This window comes from Pholcus phalangioides, unplaced genomic scaffold (assembly GCF_987345545.1).
Source record: "Pholcus phalangioides strain wild (caught in Gottingen) unplaced genomic scaffold, Ppha-v1.0 ptg000042l_1, whole genome shotgun sequence".
NCBI lineage: Eukaryota > Metazoa > Arthropoda > Arachnida > Araneae > Pholcidae > Pholcus > Pholcus phalangioides.
This window is the reverse complement of record NW_028301628.1, coordinates 20,024,985-20,048,336: the sequence shown is the minus strand read 5'-3', so window position 1 is coordinate 20,048,336 and position 23,352 is coordinate 20,024,985. Positions and strand designations below refer to the sequence as shown.

At 39.1% G+C, this 23,352-nt stretch overlaps 1 protein-coding gene across 7 annotated transcripts in view; it reads left to right on the top strand.

Moving 5' to 3' along the window:
- LOC149064613 (transcription factor AP-2-epsilon-like) overlaps positions 1 to 22,609 on the top strand; it is a 117,132-nt gene extending 94,523 nt beyond the window's left edge. For 6 of the 7 annotated variants that reach the window (XM_089254602.1, XM_089254601.1, XM_089254604.1 and 3 more), the window contains 5 exons: positions 3,297 to 3,354; positions 5,540 to 5,744; positions 6,990 to 7,108; positions 13,735 to 13,876; positions 18,712 to 22,609. In XM_089254602.1, the coding sequence (XP_089110728.1) occupies positions 3,297 to 3,354; positions 5,540 to 5,744; positions 6,990 to 7,108; positions 13,735 to 13,876; positions 18,712 to 19,033 (846 nt within the window). In that variant the 3' untranslated portion in view covers positions 19,034 to 22,609. Of the gene's footprint in view, positions 1 to 3,296; positions 3,355 to 5,539; positions 5,745 to 6,989; positions 7,109 to 13,734; positions 13,881 to 18,711 lie in introns of those variants that run through there. The other variant, XM_089254605.1, reaches the window with a different exon arrangement.
- The last annotated feature ends 743 nt before the right edge of the window (positions 22,610 to 23,352 follow it).

The window sequence follows — 23,352 nt, the reverse complement described above, 5'->3', positions numbered from 1 at the left end:
TAGAAAAATCCCTAAAAATCCTCAAATTGTTTCGCAAAAATTAAAAATCTCCAAAGAAAATCCCTCAGTGCTTGCAATCTCGGTGATCACGTTCTCTCGAGAAAAATACAGGAAATTGCCAATTTGCCGCCAAATATGATACCAAAACTGAGCAAAGTTTCCAATTTTTTACTGAATCTCCAAAAAAATCGCCAAAAATTGGAGTGAAATGACGTGCCACTGCAAATCAGTTGATCAGAATGAATTCCACGGAAAGAAAAAAAAAACATTTAACATGACAAATATGTTTGATGAGAATAATTCATAGTCATAATAATCAGCTTGATTTCAGTTAAGAATAAAAATACAAGAGTGGACTTCGTTGAAAATACGGGGAAATTGTTATAAAAAAAAAGTCGGTAGGGCCGAAATTAGAGGAAAATACGGGAATGTCTCGAAAATATGGGTCATATGGTCACCCACCATAATTTTCCTATTTTTCTCTTTTATTTGTATATGCTCTCTTTCACGGCAAAATGTTTCCTCATTTGACAAACTACAGATTTTTCGAGTGCGGAATTGACACCGATGACACATTGACGGACCTGTAACATACCAGTCCACATCTCTTTCATTGCGCGTAGGTCAGTAATATTTAATACTATTAAGTCAATCTGAATTGCTTTTCATCAAAGAGAACATCTTCGTCCCACTTAATATAGAACGAGACCCGCTTTTTTGGCCAATTCACGTCGCTTTTGTCCATGCTGTTTCAGGGGGGGGGGGGGTTGCATATCGGTTTTGCACACCAGACATTTGAATTTGTTTCAATCACATTAGTGGCAGTTCGACGTGTGAAGGTAAGTTTCATTCCTCTGAAATTGATCAGAGAGATTTTATTTCCCCGTAAAATCTGTGAATAATCGTCTTTTTCTGACGTATCGTAAGGGAAAAGCTCTCTTGTGTAAGCTTTAATTGTCGCGGCCATTTATGAAACTGTGTAACCAACAGTCTTCAAATACAAATACAATCTCTCTTTTAATCGTCCTCGACACATTTCATGACCAGGCATCAATTTTTCTCTGAGAATAAGTGTTTTTTGCTCCTTGAATATCCAACACATGTTGTCTTTGACATCTTCACTTTCAGAAGGGGAAAAAAATCGATTACACACACGCAGTACATGACTGATCAAAACACGCCAACATGAGAAAAATTATAATTTCTTTCTTCGACGTCAGAAAACACGCGTGTCCTTATACTTTTTTCCAGGTTTTGACTTAGACTGCAATTTCAACAATTTTTTTCCGGATAAAAAGCGACACCCACCGAAACTATTTCCAGTGTTAAAATGCTAAATTCTACTTACAATTATTGCTCTAAAATTTTCATGCATCTAAAATCACAAGTTTTCAAGACACGACGATTTTCCGGTTGTCCTTAAACTTTTTTCCATTACCTTAAGCTACTGCTCGAAACGTGAAGATAATCTAGCCAAAAGCCACTCAAAACACTAAAGCACACATACACCATCATTCTCGGCCTTTTAGGAGCAGCACCCCGTGGCAAAAAAAACTCGCGTATTGCATTTTTAAATCTACATTTATATTAGGACTGGGAAAACGATTAACATTTTTAAATTGTTAATTAAAATTTTTCAATCGATTAATCGAATTTTAATCGAATATTTTTTATGATCATATAATAATAATAATAATAGATGCTATAAAAATATAATTTATTCATTTCACACACCCATTCGGTAGATGCAAACAAATATAGTAATAGGTCAAGAAATTAAGGCTGCTCTGCCTCAAGCAAGAACATTGAACATATTAATTGCCCAAATTTGTAATTTCTTCACTTGGATCTTGTCGTTTTCATTTTTTCTTAAAGGGTTATTTTTAGTTATTGATATATAGGATTTCGAAACTACTTTCGATTATGTTGCGTGTGCGTGCGTGCGTGGCACTTGTGAGGAGATGAGCTGATGATGCGTCCAAGAACACGGAAAAACTACTGTCCGTAGTGAATCCATAATGGAGACGATAAATTTTGTCCTTGTCTTCTAAAACTCCAATCAAATTCAATTTTAAAATTGAAATCATCAGTTTTCGTTAAACCGAATTTGATCAAAATATTGATTCAAATATTTTTTGATATAGTCACTTATCAAAAATTTTCTGTATAGAACATGGTTTATAAGACATCTAATCGGTTTTCCCAAGCAATAATCAAGTTAATTCACAAACTTTTAATAAAAATTTTAATCGAATTGACAGAGTTGATTAACCCAGCTAAAAAATTTTCAACTGCGATTAACAATTGATCGATTAGCCTACCCGATTAATCGATTAATAGGACCAGCCTTAATTTATATTAAATTTATTTTCTATGTGTTCTCTATACAAATCTAAACCGTGATTTTAAACCGATCTCCGGCAAACTTTGCATTAAACGGCACCCGACTTGAACGATGGGCTACTTCAAAGGTTCGTTGGAGCTGGGCCCGAAATTACAAAAAACTGTCGGATATCAGTAGTTAGTGGGCGACGAAAATAACTATCGGAATGATTAATTTTGTTATCGTGGTTTTTTGGTTAATGCGTTAAATCCTTTTATAAAAGTTCTTTTGTAAAACGTAAAAACTCAACCAATTGGTTGCATTCAAGCAAATACAACCTTTGCGTTTATTGGTTGCATTTTTCACGTTCTATAAAGAACTTTCTAAAACTTTTACAGTGTAAATTTTTTAGGCCGGGATTATACACTATAAAAGTTTTGTAAAAGTAGAGTGCTCTGGAACTGTCTCGCTGGTCACTTAATTGATCTGTAAACGTGCAACGAAGCACTCTAGTAATCTGGAACTATGCCACGGGTCACTTAAGTGATATGCAAATGTGCCGCGGGCCACTTGAGTGATTTGGAACTGTGCCACGGGTAACTTAAGTGATCTGCAAATAATCCCGTTAAGTAAGCTGGAAATGTGCCGCTTAGTTCATTTTTACAAATTAGGTTTGAAGCCACGGGCCACATCAGTTGACACCGGGGACCCACACTTGGCCCGCGTGTCATTGGTCGAACATGAACGTATTAGGGCCATGCATATACATACGCAACACATTCCTACATTGCACCAATTCGTAAGAAATTCAGCAAAGAAATGTTTACGAAGTTGTTCATGGTTGAGAGTATAGTAGTGGCATCGTATCCCACGTTTTCCTCGATGCCTACCAATTACGAGTTATATCTGTATACATAATTATATGATGTTACTGCGTGTTATATGACGAATGTATTTGTTTTTGTTGTTTCAGTCGTCGGCAGTCGACGAGAGCCTCTTCGTGACGGAACACAACAGCGTCATCCGAAAAGGTGAGAAGCCGCTCGATCCTCTCTCTCTCTCTCATCTTCGAATCATCTCTCAAGAGTGAAACACTTTTTGTGTGTTTTCTACCAATTATAGCATTTCTTATATTTCCATTTGTCTTTTACGTTGCAAGCCAATTCTAAAACAAGACGTGATTCCGCTTTACAGTGTTTATAACACGGAAAAAAAACCCAGTGTATAAGCCAACTCACCGCAGGTTCAGAAACCTTTCCACCCCTGGGTTGATTGACAACGTGGAGATCCCCAAAAAGCATTTCATGTTCGCTTCACCCTCAAGTATTATGGTACAGTGGAACTTCGGTTTACGAGCATAATGATATATGACTCGGATGATTCGTTCCACAATTATTCATGCGCATGAAAATGACTAATAAAAACGACGTTCAATCAATATAACACAGGGTGTCCCATAAATTCGTAAATAGTTTAAAAATTCATAAAAGTTGAAATGCGGTTTGCGAAAAACTTATTCTCACGAAGAGGGATTTATTTTCTGGTACAAAAAAAATATATAGCGTTTTATTAATTATATTTTCGTGCACCATCTCCAGGCGGCGTGTCTGCATCGCGATAAATCGATTGAAATCATCGTCTCCTAGTTTCAAAATAACTTTAAACCTAAACGTTTTATGGCCCGTTTGGGAAATCACTGCTATAAAGATTCTGTTGGCTGCCATTATTTATTGTTGATGATTGATTCTCCACATTAGACTCACACGTCGGGCCACACGTCGAGCATGTACTGGTGGGATCCCGAACTGCAAGCACCTCCTATGCTATCCTTTCCCAGCTGATTGGAGGCTTTCCCATAAGAAACGGAACCTTAATTCCAAAGGCAGATTTCGACGCTGTAATTCGCGTTTAATCTTCTTTAGAAGACAGAACAGAAATTTTTTTTCAACATATCTATCCAAGATAAAATTTGTGTTGCCATTCAGAAAACGTCAAAGAGAGAAATGTAAAATTACCAAAAAAATAATTTAACACACATATCCTAAAAGTGCTGTAGCCTAGGAGCTCAGTCTTATTGTACGTGCTCTCAATTTTTAACGATAAATTTAGTAGACAGTGAAAATAAGCGAGAGAGAATATTATAGGTTTTTCAAATATGTAAATTTATTCGCTCAAAAGACCCGGGGGGGAGGAAGGAGAAGAGAGTCACGCGCTTATGACCGTAATGTCTCGTGGTTGTTTGCCAGTTGTTTGAAAAATACACGATCTTTAAAGTGATCAGTTTTGAAAAACCCACCCTAGCAGAAGTAACATTGTGACAGCTATTATATAGTCATCCTTCCCACCACCAGGAAGCGATATTAATACAAGGCCACAGCAGGCAAAATGCCGAACGAGGTGGCTGAGAAAAAGATGCTCATAACAAGTATGAATGCCAAACATTACTAAAATGCAGCTACCCAATTAAAAATTTAATTAAACAACAAGCACTAGACAACAAATTTTGACAAAGTTTCTGCGTCCGAAACAAAAATAGTAATTTCTTATGTATTTCGTGGGCTTGAACACGAATTTGACCATAAAAAAGCTGGATTGGCTACCGTTTCCCTCTTGAATTGCACATTTAATATACGGATAATAACACAATACATTGAAACACAGCATAAGTATATAGAAAACAAAATAGAAGTGTACAGAAAGAACAACGCTGAAAAAAAGAAGAAAAAAAACATCAATATAATAGAGATACAACACATTATTATACTTTAAAGCATAAATACATATAAACGCAACACCAAGTTTGTACATATACAAAGAACAAATGCATTTTGGCACAATAGTTTATTTATCGGCGTCCGACACGTTACTTCGTTTTGCATTGGACATAAGGAACATCTCTGCTTACAGTTGTCCAACAGTGGTCAGCCAGCATCGAAGTTGGTCATTTTCCCTGGTAAAGTTGTTCTATGGTCCTTAACACTTTTTCACCTTGCAATCACGCTCGTAAAGCACTTTCAACTGTTAACATATCTCAAAAACAAGAGCCAATAGAATTTTTTCATGGTGATATTTGTGTTCAAAAACCATTCGGAATTGTATATTTTCATGCCGGACACATTTTCATTGTTGTCCAGTGTAGTCGGTGATATTGGTATTTGTTTCTTATTGTCGTTGGTTTTTTTGTGCCTCTGTTAATGGTGTAATTATATGTTGAAGGTATGAAACAGAGAAACAGCGAGCACCACAAAGACCTGATGATATCTGGAGTGGCGTCTCAGGCGGACGTCTTCTGCTCCGTTCCAGGAAGACTGTCTCTGCTCAGCTCAACGTCCAAGTACAAAGTGACCGTCGGTGAAGTGCAAAGGCGGCTCTCGCCCCCCGAATGCTTGAACGCATCGCTGCTCGGAGGGGTTTTACGAAGGTTAATCTTTACTTATCTATAACTTCAACGCACCTAATAAATTCAATTCACTCTTGTAATTGCGTGCGTCGGGAATATATTCCCGTATTGGATACTTCTGACGCAGCGTTCCCGGGGGCGTTGTACCGAGCCTAGTATGTTGATATACTCATTCGTTAGGATTTTGACATACTCATTCGTTGTAGTCGAAGGAATTAAGATGGCAATGTGATCGGACATACAGCGAGACCTGCTCCGTTTCTAAGTTCGACAGTTTTTCAAGGAAACCCTACAGGGTTACACGGGACTACACCTTCGTAAGTTGACCATCAATGTAGCCGAGCCGTATAAACTACCTTGGTAGACCAGAATTTTGCACCGTAAGATAGTCGACTTACATATGTTAGGCTGTACTGACAACCGATATTGCCATGGAGGTGAAGCGAGTATACTGTCATTAGGGCAAGGGAACTGCGGCTACTTATACTACTACACCGTACATGCACCTCGTTCACACTTTCTTTATGGAATAGGGAGCTGCGGCTGTCAGAGAGAGGCCTACAATTCTCATATCAAGAAATGGCTCTAGTTCTAGGACAATGACTGTGTATTCAACTCGATACGTAGCCAAACCGTATGAACGATTCAGGATAATGTACAGCCAGGGCCGTTTTAAAAGCATGATAGACTCTTGAGCAAAATAATTTTTCTTAGGCTTCCCTTGGCAGTACCTATCTATAAATTAACATGCTTACTCCCAAAAACTGCAACCAGATGTAAGTTTCATAAGGCTACCCGCTTCACTTTAGGTCCCCGGGACGTGCGTTAAGACGGCACTGCATCTAGCTAAGACCGAACACAAAGCGAAGCCTTGTTACTACTACTACTTGACCGTACATGCGTCAACATTCCTTGGAGAATCTTTCCATGTGAATTGGTACATGCCGGAATGTGTCTTCTGGGTGTATGCGTGATCGTAACGTATTTATGTTGTCAGAGTTATGCATGGTTTCGCTTTCTAGTGATTCTACTATTACCTGGCTTTAATGGCCTGGGACAGATGTCAAATCAATTGACCACAGGGAATCACGATGTTTCATAATATGATAGTTGGTTATGTTAAACGACGCTTTTGCTGTTGTCAGATCAGACATAGCGTCGCGAAGAAAAAAATATTTTCGTTTTTGTACATGGTTATTACTATTATTATTGTGATGAGCTTTTTTTCGATGCTTTACTAATTCTGTATACAAATGCTTGGAACAGGGCAAAGTCGAAGAACGGAGGACGATCTTTGAGGGAGAAACTCGACAAGATAGGTCTGAACTTGCCGGCAGGACGTCGGAAGGCCGCCAACGTTACCCTCCTGACGTCTCTAGTAGAAGGTGAGACCATCTATTTTATCATGTTGGTCAAAACTAAACACAAAACCCAAAGGGTTCTTTCATTACCCCTAACATGCGGAACGAATACCCCGAACACACATACCCCCAACTTCACCAGCATGCCAAATTGAAAGGCATTTGACTAAGGTCGGGATTACACAATAAAAGTTCTTTTATAAAACTTGAAAAGGCAGCCAATAAGATCATTAGTTGCATTTTCTCGAATGTAACCGATATGCTTATTGGTTGGATTTCTCAAGTTTTATAAAAGAGCTTTTATCATACTTTTATAGTGTAATCCCGACCTGAATCCTGTATATCTCATAAAAGAGCTCAACTAGGGTATCTTTCCCGAGATCCTGCAACCGAGAATCTGAACTCATTTCCCGGGATCCCGGGAGAAGAATAAGGTTGAACTATATCACATTTCTGGCTGATTTACCATGCCTAAGAAATTTTTATCACTGGAATCCCACATTTTAGAAGCTGCAATCAATTAATTTTGAATAAAATTAATCATATTGATAAGATAAATTATTAAATTAATGAATTACACACAGTGCATTGAACCCTTTAGGTGGCATTGACGAGATATCTCGTCAATCTCTTGCCTATTATTTTAGCATTAACAAGCTCAGACATTTTGCAATGTGGAAAAATTTCCAGTATATTTTGTGAAGTTGATTTCTCAGTAGAACATTTTTTGTTTCTATACTGCTATATATCTTTGCACCTGTTGAAAAGCGGAAGAAAAAAGCCTACTCCATTAAAAAAGATATGGCATTTCCCATGGGGTGGGGGGGGGGGAGATTTTAATGCTTTCTGCTTTGCTGCTTATAGGGTTAACTGGTAGTCCACCACTGAGAAGCTGCTGTAAGTGTAGAACTAGAAGGTGTATTTTTTTTTTGTTTTTTTTGCAACGAAAAATCTCTGTTTCAAAACGAATTCAATGAAACATATTTTTCAAAAATAAAAATTACTCAAATACTTTTTTGAAGGATTAGTCTACAAACACCGATATTATTCCGAAATGGAAAAAAAAAAATTTTTTTTGTTTCTGTAGTTCGGTTAATTTTTCTGAAGCAATTTTTTCACAAAATTACATTTGTTCCAAAAACACTGTGGAATAGTTCGGGCTGCGATAACTAATTAATGAGAGTATTACAGTGTGATATAGTTTCTGATTATAATTTATCACCCATTACTAACTTGTATTTTAGGCTTAAAGCGCTATTGGCAATCCGCGAGATACATTCACCACCATCTAGACACATTGGCCTGTTTTGGAGTCGAACTTTTGCTCTGCAAAGGAAACGAATCACTTCTACAAATCAATGTATTGGTTTACTAAATTTTTTAATAAATTAATTAAACACATAATTATCAATGATATTAGTTAATAAACTTTACATTTAATATTAATACTTTATCAGTTATTAAATAACCGCTAAATTTACTTCCATTGCTTACATGGAAGAGTGGATCAACTTAGCCCAGGAACAAGTCAACAACGAATAAGGCAAATACACAATGGGTGTCGTCTTCAGAGGAAAAGATGTATAACCACTTAACCGAGGATCCCACTTGGATGGAATACCAAATTGCTCATATGTTTAAAATAACCGAATCCTGGGATTAAGCACTAATTCCCTCTTTCCCGGGATTGAGGAGAAACCCGGGAAACGTTAATCCCTAAGCTAAAAAACAAAAACAAAAAAAATCCTGAGTTTTCCTTCCTTCCCTCCTTAAATTTATATATATAACTTTAATTTTGTTTTCACTAGCAACTATTATTTATACTCAAACCCCTTTATAATGAACTACGAAAGACTCGCCGATTTGGTTCTCGGTATCAGCTGATCTAATAAGAGAACAAAAAGCATTCTACGCACAGGAACTAACATTTTTATCGTTTTCATAACATTATTTTTAACATTTCCGTCGCGCTACCTCTAAATTTGCATATTTATTGTCATAAATTCTTGCGCTAGATCTTACCGTGGAAGACTCTATGAAAATGAGGTGCCCGTGCCGTGTCTGGGTGGGACTCACGTTTTAAGATGGCCCTGCATGTCATGTAAAGTATACGTAAATTCTGCAATTTCAAGAATCCTCACTTCTAGTGCATAAAGAATTTCCAACAAAAAAAAAGGAAACCATCCCTTTTAACAACTTTATAATTTCGTGATGAAACGAAAAATGACATTCATAAACTTCTAATTCGAAATTTCGAAGTGAAAAATGTAATGCTACTGTTTCTAAGGCCGGGATTACACTATAAAAGCTTTATAAACGATCTTTTCTAAAACTTTTAAAAAACAACCAATAAGCCAATTTTATTACATTTGCTCGAATGTAACCGATGCGGTTATTGGCTGAATTTTTCAAGTTTTATGAAAGAAACTAGCTGATTACTGGAAGGATTGAAAATGTGGCAAACTATTATAAAGGCATAAGCTATTATACATATACTAACAGCATTAAAGAAGTGGCAAACCATTGTAAAGGCATACACATCTGAAACGCATTGCTAGGGAACCACGGTAACCAAAGTAAACTTTCCGAAAGTGATTGTTGAGACTCAGGAACCATTGTTGCCCAACAGTTTTTTTGCCCATTTCGGGCGTTTGCTCTGCCCTGAAAAACTTTTAAAGTAGCCTATCGTTCAAGTCGGGTCCCATTTGATATATATGCAAAATTTGGCGACAATCGATCTAAAATTGTAGATTGGTATAGAACATAGTCTCCCAAACATTTTGTTCCATCGCCCCCTTCATCAAAAATTTTTTCCTCTCATCGCCCCCCAAACTCAAGTAAACCCATAGGATCCTATGTTGAATCAGTAGGTTCTATCGCCCCCCTTGGACCCTTACATCGCCCACCGGGGGCGATATTGCCCACTTTGGGAAACACTGGTATAGAGCAAGTGTTTCTTAACCTTTTTTGCCCATGGCCCCCTTTGAACCATATTTTTTTCTCGTGGCTTCCCTGTCTTACCCAGAGTTTTCAACCATCTAGAAGCAAGATCTTTTATACGTATTGAATTGATTTTTTCAGTGAATTTATACTGAACGAAAATTTTGCAAATAAGATTGGCCTCCAGGCACACTGGACTAAAATTTATTGAACTCCCCAATTGTCTGAGTTCTATTCAGGAGCGTCTCAACATCATGGGTCCCCCTAAGCAAAGTGATGCTATGGTAGTCCCATACTTAGCTGGAAATAAATTGCATATTTCCTACTTATTTTTAAAATTTATTGTACTATACAAAATACCATAAGGTGGGGTCACTTATGGACATGAGACCCTCGGGCATGACCCCCTCACAAGAGTGGGACTGACAGAGCTGCAGCCCGGGGCCTGATATGGTTTTCATCATTTTTTTGTTTTTCAATAAATTTAATATAGAGGAGGGATCTCATGGGCAGAGATACGGGGGGGGGGGTGGGATATATACGGGCATCAAAGGTGAAGTTGACTGATCTAATGCATGTATGTATAGATGAATTGACATCATCATCGTGCCCCTCAGACTTCCAAGTCTATCTCCGCCTATGAGGGTCCATGTAGACGGACGGGGGAATACGAAAACCCCATCCTAGGGAACCTACTGCAAAATGTAGGCGGTGAGGTGTAGGGTGGGCAAAATGTAGGGTGGGTCCATGCCCTAAGACGGCCCTGGTTTTATGATTGGTTTTGTGGAATTCTGTAAATGTATAGTCACTAATATAAAAGCTTTATTTCTTCACACCTTAATTTTTCTTCTCAGCTCTCTGCAGCCCTCCAAACCACCTGTCATGGCCCCTCTCTCTATTTTCTTTCGTGGCCCCCCTGAAATATCCCAGTACCACTAGGGGGCTCATATGGCCCCCAGTTGAGAACCACTGGTATAGAGTACCAGTTATATCATATCATATATATATATCAATATATCATACACACACAGACAGAAAATCAATTTTATATATACAGCATAGACTAGCTATAATATCCGGCGCTGCCCGGGTTTTTTCCATGTTCATCACACGGGGTGGTGAGTTCATTTCAAATCTTCCACCAATAATGAAACTCCAAAAAAGAGCAATAAGACTCTCCATCACAAGTGACTATTTGACTCCTTCAAAACAACTTTTTTCACAGTCTTGGAATCCTTCCCTTACGTCAGCTTTATTTCTACAAATCTACTATAATTATTTTTAAACGACAGTTTGCTTTACCTCTGAACAGTTCCCGTTTCTCAAATAGATTGAACAATATATACTCTCTACCACTTATCCACAAAACTCTTCTGAAGAAGCGTTTTTTGCGCGAAGAAGAGCTTTACCTCGTCCCGAAATTTTGCAACTCTTCACCACCCGCTATCCTTAACATTACTAACTTGTTACCTTACAAAAGACACATGAAGCAATATCTTTTTTCAATCGGTGACATTGAGAGTTTCTTTTGATTTGCCTTATGCTCCTCAATCAGATAAACTATGAATCTATTTGACTTTGTGCATTGCAACGTTACATTGATTTTTGCCAAAAATACTGTGTGTGTGTGTGTGTGCGTGCGTGTGTGTTGTTTACTAATAAGTAACTGTGTTCCTTATTATTTATTATAAATTTGCGATGTATCATCCAGTATGGGTCTCTAGACCCCTTGGCTGATTTTTTTGTTTCATCTTGTATTTATGTAAAAAAAAAATATATATTAAAACAATAAACAATATACAATGATACCTCGTGTAACGAAAATGATTCGTTCCGGAAACACGTTCGTTAGCCAAAACGTGATTTCCCCTACGTTTCTATGGAAAAACGTTTACTTCTTTCCAGAAACGCGGCCCGAAATTTGGAGGAAAGTTTTTTAAAACCCCGAACGTTATAAAAACGACCAAAACTGTCATTTCACCTATTGCCATTGGATACAGCAGGCCAACGCATACTATATCTTTACCTTTTTTTGCAGTATATTCAATGGCAATCGGAGAAATGGCCTTCTTTATTGACGTCACAAGCTTCGTGCGGAGGCCTTTTTCTATAGGTGGTGTTGCACTATCCCGTTAAATTTCAAAATAAAGGACAGCTTTGCGAGTATCAGTAACAAGAAAGTTTTCTTCTTGCATATTATAAGCATATACCCTCGGTGATTCGCCCCCGTTCAACGAGCCTTTGCACACGATATTACACTACGCTATTACGTAGATATTATTTTTAGGGATACGTAAATTTCGTATTTACGAAATAACCGCGATAAATGCGAAATTTGCCAACTTTGACGAATAAATGCTGAAACTGATTTTTTACAACGTTTTCGTGAAATCTAGGTAATTTACACTTTTTGAAGTAAAAAGTCGTAATTTTGTTCAGTACTTGCGAGCGTGCTTGAAAGGGGACAAACCACTAGCATCACTTTTTTCTCCCTTTGGCGTTGTGTTAGATGTAAATACAGTCGAGTTCGGTTATAACATAGCCCTAGGTGATTCGAGAAGTGTATGGAATAACCAACGTGTATGTTATAGGGAGGTGTTGAAATTAGATTACGTAGCAATGACATATATGCATTATTGAGAATGTCGTGGAAAAAATAAGCTTATACCTCACATAATTGAAATATAGCATGAATATAGTTTTTGATTGGCATCCGGAAATTTTGGAAATTTATTTAGAAAATGAGATAATATATATATACAACAACATGCAGATATTTTTTGAAATGTTAATGGTTTTTCCCTTTGAAGTTGACGGTATTGTACAATTAAAAAATTCAGAAAAAATAATTCCACTGATGTTCATGAATTCACCAATTAATAATACACTTGAATTAGCCACCAGTCTCAACTTGAATTGAGACCACCAATAAAAAGATCGCAAAGTTATAAAAACAAGTAAAGATTCCATAATTCGAAAAGCATATTAGCATTATACAGGAAGACAGGATTTTATTAAATGTCAAAAATTTTGTCGCCGAAATAGTTACATGTATTATCGACAGATGGCGCTGAAGTTTGTCAATAATAATATTCAGTGCTAACTGTTGATTAGGAAGTGTAACTATTCCATCCATGTATTTTCGCGTTTATTGAAAACATTTAGATCTAAAATATCACCCGTGTACAAGGAATGTTGTCCATAAGATGTTGTTTTTGACTATATTTTTCTGGGGGTTTTTTTTTGCAGTATTATATCTGGATTATTTTTTTTGGTTAAGCCCATTTTTTTTTGGTTTGTTATATCCACGGTGTATGTTTTAAGCAGGGTATGTTATAACAGAGATGAAAATGTATAAAAAGACGTGAATGAACCAAATTTTAAGGATTTCGCAACCGTATTTTTTATCCACCGCTTATGTTATATTAATAAATGCGAAATTTCTGATTTAAAAATTTTTTTTTTTTGCAAAATTTACTTATCCCTGATTATTTCCCATTGTAGTCGTGATGACTCTGGGGAAAAAAAGCAAAAAACCGAGTAAATTTCTGACGGTTACGCTGTTTTAAAAGTGAAGTGCACCGTTGAATACATCTTTTCCGTCACAGCAACAAAATATTTGTCATTTAACGAAATGTGATACGAATCGAAGATGTCACGAGGAACTTCCCCCATGTATTGAGACCGAGTTGTTTTTGTTTTTGTAACAGGAGAAGCCATCCACTTGGCCAGAGACTTCGGCTACGTTTGCGACACGGAATTCCCGTCCAGACAAGTTGCCGAATACCTCTCCAGGAACTATACGGACCCGTCCGTTCTGTACAAAAGAAAACAGGAGCTTCTGGAAACAAGGTAATCATGTCCATCCCATTTATCCCTCCCCCCCCCCCCCCCGCACATGTTTCATCTACATACTTTTTTTTTTCTTTTGAACCTTCCACAACCCCGGTTTACCGCCGTTAAGGCACTTTACTACCGTTTTCTTTATACATATATATGTGTAGTCGACGCTGTTTATTAAAATCAAGGAAAATGTTTTCATTCAAGTATTGTTATCAATTTGGGGTCATTCAAGTATTACGCCAGCAATGGGGGGAAGGGGTTTCAGATTTGCTGAATTTTGATGACAAGGAAGGAAGGGGGGGAGGGTTTGATGGTTACTTACGTCATCAAACACTCCTTTTTGAAGATATGAAATATTCTAAGCTGCTGACGGGGAATCCGAAATTTTGCTGATGGGGGAGGGGGGTCAGTGTTTTGCTTACTTTTACTGACAAGGGTGGGGGGGTCAAAAATGGCTGAAAATCTGCTTACGTAATACTTGAATGGCCCCTTTCGCAAAGAACGGAACGAACCAATATCAAAAAAGAAAAAAAAATCCGTTCATAGTTATCGGGGTTTTGGATAATATTATAGATTTCTTTTTCGGTCGGTATATGCCAGATAACTCAATCCACGTTACAGATCTTATTGATCCTTACAACCTGCCTCCTGAGCGCACTGCAACCCTTACACCCTCGCTTAAACCACCCCTATGGCACTGTACTACTATTAAACCACACATGCACCTCGTCCATATTCGTCTGTGGAACTTCTAATGAATTGGTACGTGTTGGAATGTGTGTGTACGTATAGTGAACCTCCCGGGAAGTTTGTTTCTGTGTAATGCTTGTTATGTGTAGCGCTGCCATCTGCAATCAATTTTTTTAATCAATAAGTTTTTTCTCAACTCATAGTGAGTAAAGTGTAATGAATGAATACCTGTACTGTTGTGTAGGGCTGTTGCTCTGTGTGTGTGTGTAATACTGACATCTGCCATCAATTTTCGATGATGGCAAATGGCACCCCTATAATACTGTCTTCTTATGGCTCTGGATAATAAGACATTAGCCACGAGAAGAAAATATGGCCCAATGGGGGCTATGGGCAAAAAAAAAAAGGTTAAAAAGCATGGCTATAACCAACGCGACAGCCAAGCAGCCCAACAGAATGTTTCCCCCCCCCCCAAGAGGGGGCACCTGACGAGACTCTTGGTAACGAAGAATAAAACTTTCTTTTTTTTCCACCTAAAATTCATCATACAAATTAATTCACTGAAAGAGGAAGTGAGCCTCACAAGAAAAATCAGTCTTGTAGGGCCGGGTGCGAATTCTGCCCTGGACGCGGGGGAGAAGACTCAGGGATCGACCTTTGGAAGGAAGAGGAGGGACAAGAAATTTCCTTCAGAGAGAAATTTTGTGTTACCAACATTCAAAAAGCATTTAAACCAACAGAAATCAGTGAAAATAAATAACATGTATGTATATGAAGACATTTTTTTTTCGATATTTTTTAATTTTTTTACATTGACATTAATATTTTTAATTTTTTGACCGCACGAGTCGCCCCCGCCCTCCGCCTTCCTTGAGAAAAGGGTGACAAAATTTTTATAGGTTACAGGTGGCAAAAACCACAAGTTCACACCTCTGCCTTAAGCAAAGAGGGGACTAGATCAGTGAGCGACCAAGAAAGGGTGCAAGCATGGGAGTGACCAAAAGAGTGATCTAGAGAGTGAACGAACAAATGGGGGAGCGACCAAAAGGGTGTCTAAGAGTGACTTAGAGAGCGAAGTTAATTAACGGCCAGTGACCAAGAGAGTGCACAAGCATGTGAGTAACGAAAAGAGTGACCTATACCGTGTGTAAGCATGTGAGTAACGAAAAGGGTAACCTATAGCGTGTGTAAGCATGTGAGCGACCAAAAAACAGCGTGTAGGCTTTTGAATGATCAAAAGAGGGGCTTGGAGTACGACCAAATAATGATAGAAAAATGACACCAGGAAAGTGTAAAAGCTTGGGTGTCACCAAAAAGAGTGACTTGGAGATAGAGGCGTATTTATAAGGGGGGATGGGCTGAACGGACCAAGCGCGAGTCCTCTATCTGTTTGTTTCCTAGGGCGGCAAATTTAAAGGAAAGAAAGGCGGCAAAATTTGTGTAGCCCACAGATGGAAAAACAGTAAATACGCCTCTGCCCATGGGCCTCTCCAGGGAATGAAGGAAGGGGGTGGAATGGGGTGGCTGTTGAAATTGTCCTATTACTTAACGAGAGCTGAACCCAAAAACAAAAAAAAAGCAAATCGTTGTGCTCAGTGTTATCCGAAAAAAAAAAAAAAATTGAAGAGCAATTTCACTCCTTTCCAGAATTAGGAAAGCGACGGCACTTTTGCGGAAATCGCTCTCGCGTCGTTCGTTTTTCGCGAAAACGAAAATTCAGCGGTTCCCGAGAACACACGCATTCCGATTACGTATAGTAAGTAGTACATAATATATATATATGTACGTAGTAGAAGTGTACGACGGAGAGAAGGGAAGTGAGTGTGTGTGAGGAAGGGCGGGGGGGGGGGGTCATCACTGGCTTCATCAGTTCCGGGTCACGGTCAATGACTACGATGGAAAAGTTGAAGATGGCAGCGCCATCAGACGGTGGATATACAAAATATACTACGTCACTACTCGTTACAAGTTATTGCCTTCTCCGTGAGAGGGCGCTGACGAAACGAGTGAAAAGAGTTTTCAGCTTGGGGGTCATTCAAGTATTATGTCAAAATCGATAGTGGGGGTTGAGGGTTTGCTGACTTTTCATGGAAGTGGGGGGGGGGCGGTGGGATCTCACATCATCAACCACCCTTTATAAAAAAAAATATGAAAGATTCTTAATAGCATCTTCACTGAATGAAAAACCTTTCGCTAGTTTGTGGGCACCTGAAGTAACATTCTCCCCATTGATGTCCTCTGCAGAGCCACTATAGTGATCTGGAAATGTGTCGCGAACCCCTTAAGTCTTCTAGAACTGTGTCGCGGGTCACTTGAACGATCTGTCAATGCACCGCTTTTTTTAGTCCATGTTTACAAAATTAGATTTGAGGTGGCGGGCCACATCAGATAACCCCGAGGGCCACGCTTGGTCCACGGGCCATGGAGCAGGGGTTCCCAAATTATTTCCAATCCACGGTGCCCCTTTCCCTAACCAACGCTTACTCTCGCGGCTCCTAGAGCAGTTTAACAAAGAATCTCTTCGAAAAACCAGATGTCAGGGACGACGCTTCACCGCGGCGCCCCTGGCAAAGGTTTGATTCGCACCAGGGTGCCGCGATGCACCCTGGTTTAAAGGGGAGATGGCAATGAATTTCTGATAAAGAAATTTTGAGTCCTTACTCTTCAAATTGCATTGAAATTGGTTATAATAAAATGTAAAATTTTGTAACACAAAATTTTATTATTTCTAAATATTTTTTGCATCAAAAAAAATAAATGTTTGATCGTCTGCCGCCCCGCGTACGTTTCTGATCCCAATATGAGTTAGGAGGTAGGGGGCAGTGATGACAGAATTTAGCAGACAAACTGAGGGGAGGGCATCCCCCCTTGAACGCCCCCCCCCCTTTTTTTTGCTGAATATAAGACCAACGTTTCTCTCAACCTTTCTGAACCCAAGGACCAGTAAAATATCTGAAACAATTCGATGGCCCACTTGGGTCCCGTATTACGGGACATTTCCGTATTTTTAGTTGTCCCGAAATGTTTAATACATTTGTCCCGATTTTTGTTTTTTTTAACGATGCTTACTTGAATTCGTAATCTTAACTAAAGCCGTTACTGAAATCGAGAATAAACGGCATTTTCATAACTTATTATGGTAACACTGGTCTACAAAATTTCGCAAATTTTCTGCTTCCAAGATGAAAAATAGCCATTTCCTAATTAATTCAATGCGCTGAATGCGAATATGACGAAGAAAAAGCTGAATTGGCTTCTGGTTCTTTTGTTTTTGTAAATATTACACTGCTCAACAAAAAAAAACTTTTTCCATGTTCTTAAGGAAATGTTAATGGTTTAAGGTTATATTGGGGGAGGGGGGAACTGCTGATTCTGAATCTGGCATTGATTTGGTCAGATTGGCTTTAGTTTTTGAGGTAAAGGGAAAATTAAATTTCAATAGCAATACATAAGCGCAGCATATAAATCCCATTGTTGAGAGTATGCATTATCGCAAAAACTAGAGCCGATTCGGCAAAGCCAATGCTAGATTCGGAATTGGCGCCCCAATATCACCCTGAAAATCACTGAATTACCTTCGGCAATCATTTACTATATTTGTTTATAGTGCTGGTGCTATTACCACCAAAAGTAGTGATGCACCAAAATGTACTTTTGCCCTTGAGACTGAGTCCATTCTTGTTTATGGTTATACGGGTCCAGGCTCTATCTCTGTTCCCTCTTAACATCTCCGTCGCCGGGGTAGACTCCGATAGCTCAAAAGCGTGATGCCGTATGAGTTTTTACAATTGGAAGTTTTTAAAACTGTTGATGTATAACTAAAGCCTAAGCTGCTGCCCCTTATAATCTGCCGCCTGGATGCAACACATCCCTTACACCTTAGCTTAAGCTGTACCTGGTGGTAAGATCACGTTTTATCTTCATGCTCTTCTGGAAAAACTCAAAAATTGGCCGGGACGTTTGGTCACTCCACCTATAATCAAGATATATACATTCTTTTTCTTTTCTTTGCGGTATGAGGTTGTTGATGCGATAACCATTAGCTGACTGACAGACGCAGCCAATTTTTTTATACATAGATTTATTTTTTCCTTGTTCTGGCGTTAATATAATTGTCTTGGTGATTTGAAAATTAATTATTTTATCCTTTGCAGGGAGATCCTGAAGGAGTTCACAGACTTTTTGGGCCAGGATCGCTCGCCGTTGTGCAACATGAGGCTGACGCCGACACTCCCGGCTCACATCCAACGAAACCTTACTCATTTCTCGCTCATCACTCACGGTTTCGGCTCTCAAGCCATCATCGCCGCGCTTTCGGCATGTCAGAACTACATTACCGAATCGGTAAAGTTCCTCGACAAGCAAATGTCCAGCAGCTACGGCCAGCAGCAGGTGAACGCGGATGTCAACAACCTCGTCGTCATCGACGCGCAGACTAAGAAAGAGGACCACCCCAAGAAAATACTGACTCCTTAATAAATAATCCACCCGCGAGAGAGAGAGAGAGAGATCGTTGTTGCTCAGGATTCATTCTTCAAACAGGGGGGGAGTAAAGAACACGAAATCATCGTCGCCGTCCACGAACTCGATTCCGTTCCACTATAAAACTATGACGATCATTCATTCTCCTGCCGCCGATTACCATACCATATGAATACATAATAAACACAGTGCATGCAGAGATTATTGGTGAGTGAGTGAGTGAGTGAGTGCTCAAGAAAGAACGTCGTCGTGTTTTGTCGTAATCGCATCGGGAAAAGAAATCTACCTTATAGTCAAAAAAATGTGTTTCTTTCTATTTTTTTTTTGTTCTTCTTAAAAGTGTTTAAGCAAGCAATAACACCACCAATACAACGGACAGCTCTTGTATTACATGCAATTGTATGTGAGTGTATATGCATATTTTCAATATACAAAACAGAAAGGGGAGGAGAGCGAGACCTTATATTGTAAGTAAATTGGACCGGCCGACGCACAATCCAATGATATGTTGCCAAACGTGCTAAATTAAATGCACAAAAAAAAAGTTTTTATTTATAAGCAAGCATGGATAGACGTATAAATATAAATAAATAAATATATATATATACAAAGGCATACATATTTGATCTTATTATAATGAGCATATTTTGAAAGAAAAAAGAAAACGTTGGTTTTTTTATGTAGTTTTTTTTTTTCTTTTCCTGTCCGTGCAGTGCCACTCTTTATATTTGCTCAAACAAAAGAAAAGTATGCGTCAAATACGACAACGTTGCGTAATTGTGTTCGTTTAAATGTGTGCATGTGTGTGCGCGCGTTATTCCCGGCGTGTATTTTGTAAAGCGCGAGAACGCGGTTTTTTTTTCTTCTACGAAACAGGATCGAGGTGACCAGTCTCCGAGGACCATGATGCTGCTCACCGTACGGTCTCATCCGTAAACCGGGGTTATGGACGATCGAGAAGCCGTAGCATCATGGGGCCCCAGGCCAAGTGATTTTTCTGAGGCCCTACCTGGTAAAAAAATTCTCGGAAAATTCAACTACTCATTTTTCTGAGGATTTTCTTCTCTTACGGTCCCCGGGTCATGCCCATGCTTTAAGACGGCACTAACCGTAAGCTGTAGGATACACGAGACAGATTAGTATTCAAATTCCGATATTAATCTTTCCACATTCAATCAACTCATCCTGGGAGACCCCCCTTCCCATCCACAGCAAAGCTTTAAGTATCATCCCTGTAGAACACCTTGCGACCACGCCCAATATTCGTGGGCTTTCGAATCACAAGAATCTCCTTGCGTTCGAATTTCATTGGCGTACGCAAAGGGGGGTTTTGGGGTTCTAATCCGCCCAGCCGAGATTATAATATTTTGCAGGGAAAAACGTAACCCCCCCCCCCTTGAGAAGAAAAAAAATTGAACCCCCCTCCAGAGAAAATTCTGCGTACGCCTATGTCGAATTTGGCAAAATGAAACGGCAAAGTTTTTGTTCTCTATTGTGAATGAGGCTCTTTTTGAAACGTACGTGCGTCAACCCCCCTTCCTCCAATTCGAAGAGGAGAAAACTCTGGACCATCTTTTTGTTCACGGGAATTTCCGAATCTCACTTCGCGACGCTCTTGATACAGTCTAAGGACGAACACAGTGAGGCAACCACGAGCTGTGGGAGCTCATAATAGCGACCAGTGATGAAAAAAACAATTGTATTGTTTTGTTCTACACCTCACATACTCTCGAGAGGAAGGGAAAGAGGCACTCAACGAGGTGCGGGATTCGAACAACGGAGTTTGTTTTCACCTCGAGGTGGGGATTTTCACTATCTGCTTATTAACCCGTTTCTCCCCTTTTTTTTCTCTCCCTCTTCTGCGAAGACATCATCATCATCATCATCACACCCTTACATTTCAGAACCCCTGCGACCATCTTCTCTATCCTCTTTAACCCCAAAATCAGAATGTTTTGCGTTGTTCTGCAACGAGCCCTCGGCTGACAAAATGTTCTGCGGTAAAAAAATAGCGAGCACTTCTCTTAAAATTCTTCCAGATTGTTCTGCAACAGCACTGGTTGTTCCACATTTCGGCATATTCTGCTTTTGGATCTTTAACTATGTGCTCTCTTCCTCCACCCCATGCATATTTTTCTTCATGGTCGCGATTCTTGGAACATCTCTTCGCTCCACTATAACCACAGCTTAATAGTTTAGGAGAAGGAGCAGCCTAAGAGTTGGGAGGGGGGGGGGGGCAGTCGTATGCTACGGTACTTAATCGCTAGTTTTTTGTTGTTGTTTTTTTCGGTGTCTTTAAAGAACTCTCGTGCCATAAAATGCACCGAGGGCCTTCGATTTAGGGATGCGGGTTTCAGCTAAGTTCTTGATTTTGAGAATGTTTTATCTATGATCTTTAGGGCGGTATTCACCGACATGGTTTAAACTATAGTCACAATTTTTTGATGAGAGATCAACACGGATTGGTTAAATTAAGGTTTTCGACCAATCTATGTTGAACTCTTATCCAAAAATTGTGACTACAGTTTAAACCATGTCGGTGAATACGGCCCTTACTGTAACACACCGACGAAAAATTCTACAGCTGTTGATGTCGTGTGAGCTGAACGATGCAGTGTGCAATCAAAAGTACAGTTTGCATACGATACCCTTTTTTAGCCACCTATCTTTCTCCTGGAAACGCGACAACGCACTTGGGAACACCATAGTCGTAAATTCATACATTTCGCTCGTGTCTGTGTGAGACTGGCTACCTTCGACGAACGATGATCTGGAGAGAACAGAATCCCGTTTCGTTTTCTACTCGTCGACGACAATTATACAGGGTGTGCATAGCATATAGGGCGTATGGCATTTTATTAGCGAACCGTTGATCCTCCATGAGGTATATTTCCAGTTAGAAAAAGTTTCCAAATAACGTGTAGTACTCAGATATGTCTCTAAATGCGGAAAAACCGTTTTGCCCGCATATAACGCTATTTTTTCCCTCAAATTTCCGTCCTTTTTCAAATACCTCAGTGAATATTGCACTTAGAAAAGTGGAATTTTTTTTTTGTTGGCATCAAAAGAGACGGCCACAACTTTAACTAGGTTTTGGGGCACACGGGGACTATATAAAAAGTTAATTTTTTTTAATTTGAATATATAACCATACAAAACCCCTTAAAACATGAAGGACACATCTGAGGTAATACACGTTATTTGGAAACTTTTTCCTAACTGGAAGTATACTTCTAGGAGGATCAACTGTTCGCCAGTGAAATGCCATACGCCCTGTTTGCTATGCACCCTGTATATTTGGATGCCAAAATGTGTCGTCCTTTGTTTTAAAAGTTTTTCGTCCCTCCTTTGTAAATATTTCCGCGCTCCGGTTCTTCATCGCACACACACGCAGTAACCTTTATTCCAGATTTTACCGTGTATTATGTTCACTTTCATTATTATTATAATCGGAAAATTTTTTATTGTTCTATTTTTTTTTTATCCTTCGATGCTTTTGTCAAAAACATTCAAGTTGTTATCGATGTTTTAATTTATGCACATGTAACGTAATAAAACCTTTATAGATTTTCCGTTTGTCTCATTCGTCTTTTTTCGTTTGGGATAAGGCATTGACCGCCATTTGTACAGTCCTCTGGGTTTAGTGCAATGGAAGCGTTTGAGCAAAAATTATGATTTCGCTTTAACCCTTTAAGCGGCATTGAAAAGATATCTCGCTTCCTTAAAGGCATCTCATTTTAGCACTGACAAATATAAACTTTTTTTTCTCTGCGTGAATATCTGTGTATATATGCTCTCCATACAAGTCTACAATTTTAGAACAAACTTCGCTAAATTTTGCTTATATCATAACAAATCAGTGACAAATCTTAGGGGCCGTTCAAGTATTACGTCATCATCGATGGGGGGAGGGGTTTCCAAATTTGCTGAGTTTTGATGACAAGGGGGGAGGGGGGGGGTTTGGATAATGCTTACGTCATCAACCACCATTTATGAAAATATGAGTTAGAATTCAGAGGGGCAGAGCTGATGACGAAATTTTGCTGACAGGGGGGGGGGGGGGGTCAGCATTTTGCTGGCTTTAGCTGAAGAGGGAGGGGGAGGGGGTCAAAAATGGCTAAACATTTGCTTACGTAATACTTGAACGACCCCTTATCAAACAGATAATGACAAATCCTTATCTTTTAAGATTTGTCAATCCTTACCAAACAGGATCTGGATTCAAAGATAGGCTACTTAACAAATTTGTCAGAGTTGAGCAAATGCCCGAAACGGGCTCAAAACTGTCGGGCAACAATAGTTCTTGGGGCTCG